This window comes from Kogia breviceps, chromosome 5 (assembly GCF_026419965.1).
Source record: "Kogia breviceps isolate mKogBre1 chromosome 5, mKogBre1 haplotype 1, whole genome shotgun sequence".
Taxonomy (NCBI): domain Eukaryota; kingdom Metazoa; phylum Chordata; class Mammalia; order Artiodactyla; family Physeteridae; genus Kogia; species Kogia breviceps.
The window spans coordinates 5,474,303-5,482,135 of NC_081314.1; the positions used below are offsets into that span (position 1 = coordinate 5,474,303).

Below are 7,833 nucleotides of genomic sequence, written 5' to 3' on the forward strand. Positions count from 1 at the left end.
GGGTGGTCAGTCGGATTGTCCACTACCTCTGGCAAAGTTACTCCTAGCAGATCTTTCCAACCGTATTGCTTCTCTTTGCCCAGTACTCTTCCCTTCCCTCCGTTTGTATTCTCTGCTGCCTTCCCATCTGTTTTCTCCCCTTTCCACTGCATCTATCCCAGGGTCTGTCCCACATCTCTCTGCTGGTGGGCTGTGGAGGGATGGGGGGACCCGCACGCCTCAGGCGCCTGCAGGGCTCTTTCTGACCTGGCCCGTTGTCCCCTCAAAGGAGGCACGAAGGCACCCATGTCCACCGGAAGTCACCGGTCAAGCCAGGCAGCTAGGTGGCCTGAGCACTTACCACTAAAGGACCAGTACAGCTCTTGTGCCAGAACGTGAGGCGTGGACATGCGCTGTCTTGAAGGCTGGGTCCACCATCATCAAGGTAGTATCATAGCCAGGAGATGGGGAGGAACCTAACTAATCCTTCCTGGTGCTAACCTGGGGGGATTGGGTCAGGGTGGGTCCATCCGATGCTGCTGATTGCGTGGGAAGGGGGACCTCCCAAACCAGGACCCCAGACATCTCATCTGGTGTCATGCTGAGAGCACTTGCTGGAACTCCACCTTTAGATTCACGAAAATATACCTGTGAGGGTTGACTCAAAGACAGTAGTGCTGCAGTCAGCTCAGATCCAGTGCTAATGTGGGTCTGGGTTGGTGCATGTGGCTGGTGTGGAGATGATAGTAACTCAGTCCAGATTGAGTCTCATTCCCCAGAAGATGGGGCTTTATACAGATCAAAGAATATTGACAAGGTGTGTCTAGAAAACTCTCTTCCTTACTGCTTATTGTCTGATTCCAGTGAGGTTGATACAACTTGGAAGTCCAGCTTAGTAAAGATTCAAATATGGAGGATTGGTCCAGAAGGTTCAGTGTCCTGAGTGCACTGAGAATAGATGAGAGTCCCCAACGGTGACTCTGATGGGCTCCCACGCTCCTGACAAAACTGGAGCTCTCGGTGTTGTTTTGTTTTGTTTCGCTTTGATAAAAAGTACCAAGGATGGGCCAGGGGACCCTTGCCACAAGTTTAAACCACTGTGGTGGATGAGGGTGTTTGCCTAGGCCTTGGAAGGTGAATACAGGGAATAAACCTGCTTGGCCTGGTCATGCCCCTAAGCCCCACTCTTGATATAGGAGTAACTCCTCCCCAAACTCCTTTTGATAAGTGCTCTATTTGTTGGGGATTGTAGGAGCAAAGGAGAGTCTGAGGGGAGATGAAAACAAATGAGGAGGCAGAGCAGAAGTCTGTTTGGCCTGAAGGCAGTGTTGGTGCAGAGCAGAAAGCCAGGCAATGTAATATTTTCCCTTAAAAAAAAGAATTTTAAGGGACTTCCCTGGTGGAGTAGTGGATGAGACTCCACACTCCCAATGCAGGGTGCCCAGGTTCGATCCCTGGTTGCGGATCTAGATCCCACATGCATGCCACAACTAAGAGTTCACATGGCACAACTAAGGAGCCTGCGAGCCACAACTAAGGAGCCCTGGAGCCACAAGTAAGGAGCCCACCTGACGCAACTAAGGAGCCCAGGTGCTGCAACTAAGGAGCCCACCTGCCCCAACTATGACCCCATGCAACCAAATAAATAAATATCTTTTTAAAAGAATTTTAATTAGAAAATACAGTAATATGTGCTTTCTGGGAAGCGTCTGAACAACATGGGAATGTATAAAGTAAACATGAAAGTCTCTATCCATCCTCCAGCCCCACTCCTCTCCCCTCTCACGAGTCCCATCCATCTCCCCAGAAGGCATCATTATTACTATTTGTAGCCTCCTAGAACTTTTCCATGTATCTCAATATATGTATGTGAGATATGTATATGTGCATGCCCTTTTCATCCTAAAAGGGATTTTACTGCATTTATGTTCCCAAATATATATCTCTTAGATATAACTGTCAAATCTTTCTATGCTAGTGAGAAGGAACTACCTTGTCCTTTTTAATGGCTGCCTAGTATTCCACTGTGTCCATGTATAATAAGTTATTTAACCAGTCCTCTCTTGATTTACATTCAAGTTGTTTCCATTTTTCACCATGATTAACAGTGGTGCAATATATCCTTTTATGTGTAACACTTAATCATTTATGGAAGTATTTCTATAGGACACTTTCACTGAAGTGAAATTGCTTATTCAAAGGACATACACATACTAAGTTAACTTCCTGAAAGGTTGTAGCAAATTATACCCATCTATACAGTATGAGAGGCTACTTTTGAGTGAATTACATACTCACAGCTAGGAGGGGCCAAGGCTCAGAGGGAGTTGTAGTGAAGGAGTGAAGGAGAGGACCTGACAAAGTCTCTAAGGGTCAGTTTGTGCGCTACTGTGTTGTAAGTCACCCTTCCCTGAGAAGAAACTGCCAGTAGCACTCCTGCCCCAAGAACAGTTTGGTACAATTCAGTTGCTGGCCCTTGTAGAAAAAGGCCTGCCCTGTACTTTCCAAGTTTACCTTGCAATGGGTGTGGGGCAGGTATTTTCTGTCTTTGATTCCTCAGGGATATAAACGACCCTCTCCCTCTCTCTGTCTCTCCCCCAACCCCGCCCCTTTCGTAAGGTACTGGGGTACAACGGAAGCAGGGGCTAAGGCTCTGCTGACCTCCCTTTACTGGCAAGCCTGCCATTTTGCATAGATGAGCATGTAAGCCCTAGGGAAGCACAGGCATTGAGCAGGGCACCGTTCTTGTGCATTCCTGAGCACTAGCTTGAGGAGACCAGTTGCATCACATCATCTCCTCAGTTCTGCTTTGATGAGAGAGCCCACAAGAACAGCAAAAAGGAGAGCTGGACCTTCAGCTTACACAAGTCACAGAGTTGACTGAAACCTGAGGGTCCAGCCTCCCGGCCTAGCTTGTCCAATACTGCATGCCCAGGCCTTGCCCTCCAGTTGAGGATCTTGAATCCGTGACCCATTCAGGTGGGCAAGAACCTTGTTTCCTCTGTTCACTTTTATATCTTTAGCACAGCGCCTGGCATACAGTAAGGGCTCAATAAATAGGCGTTTAATGAATACATAGAAGCCCGGGAGAGGTGGATATAGTTATACCATTCTTTCCTCCCTAAGCTGGGACTTCTATGCTGAAAAGAAACACTGAGATTCAGTTAGGTGGTTGGGTTGATGGCCCAGTTAGTGGTTACTAATGGTTATTCATTCAACCAACATTTATTGAGCTGGAGATATGGTGGTAACTTTCCTCGTTTTAGCACTGAACGTTCTGTTTCCTGAGAAAGCCCTCAGGCCTGGGTAAATCAGGACAGTTGGTCACACTATACAGTCAAGAGCAAATACAGATACAGTCCTGCTCTTTGTGAAGCAAACTGTTTAGTTGGTGTGATGGGCATTATCACACAGGCTAACTGGGGAAAGTGCTATGAAGGAGAGGAACTTGGAAAGAGAGGTTCTATGGAAGTCTGACATTGACCTTGACCTCCCTAAGAAAATGTCTGAGCTCAGATCTGAAGGATGGGAAGGAAGGATGCTGTGCTCCAGGTAGAGGAAAGAGCTTGTGCAAAGGCCTTGTGGCTGGAGCTTATGGGGAAGTTATGAAATAGGAAGATATGCTAGAGTAAAGGGAGAGAAGAGAGGTACAAGACAAACATGGAGAGGTAGGCAGGGCTCCATAAGAAGACCTGGGCTATTTTACCCTAAAAACAAGGAGAGAGCATTGAACGGCTTGACCTGATCGGCTTTGGATTTTTTAAGACCACTTTGGTTTCAGTGTAGGAGAACAAGAATGGATTCTGGAAGTCCAGATAGGAGGCAACTGCAGGAGTCCAGGGCAGAGATGGTGGGAGATTGCACTATAGGAGGCATGGAGAGAAGTAGATGGGCTGGAGACAAATATAAGAAAGAAATTGATAGGATGTGGTGCTAGATTGCATATGATAAGGAATGAGAGGCCGGGTGGATGGATGCAAGGACCCTTGTCTTTGGAGATAATCAAAGCAGGGGTGAGGTTCTGGGCTCCCAGAGACTCCCAGCCACTGCTGAAGCAGCACTGCCCATAGCGCCCTTTAGAGAGATATGGGCAGCTACAGGAAATCCCAGGTCTCCCCAAGAGCTTACAGACATATTTGCAGCAGGGCCTAGTGTTCACAGAGTCCAAGCGAGAGCCCAGGTGATGCAAGCAAAATGATGCTGTAGCAAGGCAACCCTGCTGATGAGTATGCTTGTTGTCTTTGCATGCCAGACTGATGTAACCACATTTGGCTTTCCTGGGTAAGCTCCAGGAACCCAGAAAATGATGACTCAAGGACAAAATGCCTAAGTTAGGCCACTTTCACACATTCAGGGGGGTCTGGGCTGGCAAAGAGGCAGAAGCTGTTAGAGAAAAAACTGACCTGGGAGGTACCGGCCTGTACCCCCTCCTGCCAACCCTGTCTTGTTTTTATTCACAGAGCCATCACAGTATTATATTAGCCTTCTTTTTGTGTATTTGCCTCCCCACTAGAATCTAAGTTCCATGAAGGCAGGGACCTTGTGTGTTTTGTTCACTCTTTCTTTCTTCAGCACATAGAACAGTGCTTGGTATTGTTAAAAAAAAAAAAAAAAAAAAAAGAGAGAGACAATAGGCCCAAAATGGTGTCCCTTGTGCTAAGCCCCACGTGAGCAAACCAAGACTTAATACCTAACCTAATTGCCATGTCAACCTCTCTCCTGGTCTTAAAACAGTCAATATGGAATTTCCTGGCCAGCAGTAGTAAGGTAATCTATCTGATAAAACCCTGCCATCCCCCAAAGAAAGATGAGGTAATGGCTCTTTCCTTGTCCCTGACCCCTTCTACCTATAAAAGTCTCCCATATTATTCAGCTCTTTGGAGCTCCTTTCTGTTTCCCACATGGGATGCTGCCTGACTCACGAATCGCTGAATAAAGCAAATTATATCTTCAAATTTACTCAGTTGAATTTTGTTTTTTAACAACATATAGTAAGTGCTCAATAAACAGTTTTTGAATAAAGACAGAAAAGCCAGAGTTCAAATGCCAGGGAGAGAATCAAGACAAGCACTAAATTTAGGGAGAAGCTAGACATGCAACAGAAAGGGAGAGAGAGGACTTTAAATCAATTTGGGTGGGATATGGAGAAAGGCTAAAGGTCTCTGAGTGATTTCCTTATGGCATAGGACTTGAATATATGGACAGTGTTGATGAGTTAACCCCATTTAGACGGCCCAAGGAGACACAGTCATTGAGGCAAAGCAAGGAGTTAATCCAGAAGATTAAAGATGAATCAGCCAGACTTGGATCTAGTTCAAATGCTTGAAACACTAAGGTACTTTTACGCAAGGCTGCTCCTAATAGATTGAGTGAAAGCCCTTTAAATCTATGAGACTTGCCACACAAAAGGGGTGGTGGTCAGAAAAAGGAGCCAGGTAAAGGTGGCTACATGGTCTAAGACACTGTTTTGTGAACGGGTAAGAAAGAACCTTAGTTTTCAGGAAAGTAAGTGGATTTGCAAATGGCATTTTAGGGGATAGGGAGGAACTGGCTGGAGATGAGACTGGCAAGGTAAATTACACCTACATTGCGAGGCATCTTGTGGGTCCAAGTGGACAGTTTGCTTCTTATATTTTTCCACGTGGGAGGAAGTAGGTTGGAAGATCACAGAAGTTCTTTTTTATCAAACAAATCACATAATCAGTTTTTATTTTTGAAGATAAATCTGGTGGAGATGTGTAGAAGAGTCACTGGAAATAAGTAATTCTAAGGGTGTGGAAGGACTACAATAGGGTTAGCAGACTTTGCAATAAGAGAAACAGGAGGCAGTAAAGACCTGGATTGGAACAGCAGTAGTTAGGGAAGAGGGGAAAGGCCAAATATGACAGATATTTCTGAGGAATAACCTACAAAATGTCATCACTAATTGGGCTTAGTGGTGGACAGAGGAGAATGAGTTTTCTTTCTGGCTTTGGAGATGGTGAGAAGAGCAACATCACTGTGTTAGAACAAGGATACTGAAAGGGACAAGTTTAGGAAGAAGATAAAAGACATGTAAATCGGAAGTGTCTGTGGGATGTCCAATTATCAAATGATTTTATTTGATAATTGGAGATATGCACCTTTTCAGAAAGGTTGTGATTTGGGAGTCATGAATATGGGAGTTGAAGCAATTAGTAAATAAAGCCTCCCGGTGAGGGTGCAGAGAGAGAGGAGGACAAAGGATAAAATCTCAGAGGACCCCAACATTCAAGGAAATGTAAAACCCCTCTGTTGGGTTTCCCTGGTGGCGCAGTGGTTGAGAGTCCGCCTGCCGATGCAGGGGACACGGGTTCGCGCCCCGGTCCGGGAAGGTCCCACGTGCCGCGGAGCGGCTGGGCCTGTGAGCCGTGGCCGCTGAGCCTGCGCGTCCGGAGCCTGTGCTCCGCAACGGGAGAGGCCACAACAGCGAGAGGCCCGCGTACCGCAAAAGAAACAAGAAACAAAAACCTCTGTAGTAAATCACATTTGCATCCTACAAAATAGGAGAAATCATATTCAAATTTATGTCTTTGTTAGTATACAGCCAGAGAATAACTATCACAAAACGTTGTTTCATTGCATTTCAGTTAAAGGCTAGCAAAATATCTCATATCTTATCACTGAAGAAACGTATTTGTAGTGGGAAAGAAGGAGAGGGAGAATAGGTCAGTAAGTATAGGGATGCCTGGGGGAATAGTTAGAAAAAGGTTTGGGAGTTCCCTGATGGCCTAGTGGTTAGGATTCTGGGCTTTCACTACCGTGGCCAGGGTTCAATCCCTGGTCGGGGAACTAAGATCCCACAAGCTGTGAAGTGCAGCCAAAAAAAAAAAAAAAGTTTCAACCCAGAGAATTCTATGACATTGAGTGGCTTTCTATTTCTAGCTGTGGGTGCTAAGCTTCCGGTATTGCCTTGGGAAAATATCATTCCGACTGCTTCACAAGGAACTGGTTTTAGAAAGATTCCTCTTTCCTATTTCATCTCCTCATATGACAAGATAAATTAGCCACAGCTACAAAATCAACCAAAAGAGTTCCATCATTTTAGCTATAAATGGGGACAAGAATGGACCTCCTTATAAATTATGTTCTGTTTTCTTACAGTGCCTTTAAAGAGAAACGATGGCTTCAGCAGTTAGGAATAGCAAGAGTCCTAGTGAAAAAGAGCATTTCTAACCCGACTACCCAAGGAGGCCTGACAGTGTGTGAAAATCTTCTGGAGATTTTGCTTTGAAAAGTCATGACAATCCCAGTTTGGGTGAAGACCTGGTCAAATAGAACTTCTAGTTCTAACACTAACATTTGTAATAACAGTTCTGATGCTACACAACTATCAACAGGTTATTTAACGTTTAACACCATGTTTTCTTGGACTCCATCACGCAAAGTGAAAATTTAGTGCATTTGTTTCTGCATAAAGAGTCTGAGGAAGAATTCATAAGAAACAAAGAATAGTAGTTGCCAACAGGGTAGGGCAACTGGTAAGGTGGGAAACAAGGACATGAGCAAGAATGTTTACTTTCTCTTTTTTTGCTTTCCTGGGATTTTTTAAAATACTTTTTGTATTTTATTTTTATTTATTTATTTATTTGCGGTATGTGGGCCTCTCACTGCTGTGGCCTCTCCCGTCGTGGAGCACAGGCTCTGGACACGCAGGCTCAGCGGCCATGGCTCACGGCCCTAGCCGCTCTGCAGCATGTGGGATCTTCCCGCACCGGGGCACAAACCCGTGTCCCCTGCATCGGCAGGCGGACTCTCAACCACCGCGCCACCAGGGAAGCCCACTTTTTGTTTTCTAAACCATATGAATGTAGTACATAGTAAAAAATTAATTTA

At 45.4% G+C, this 7,833-nt stretch overlaps 1 protein-coding gene across 1 annotated transcript in view; it reads left to right on the plus strand.

Moving 5' to 3' along the window:
* ANKUB1 (ankyrin repeat and ubiquitin domain containing 1) overlaps window positions 1-7,231 on the plus strand; it is a 33,752-nt gene extending 26,521 nt beyond the window's left edge. The window contains 1 exon segment of the mRNA XM_059065261.1: window positions 7,102-7,231. Coding sequence (XP_058921244.1) covers window positions 7,102-7,231 — 130 coding nt within the window.
* Window positions 7,232-7,833: the final 602 nt, after the last annotated feature.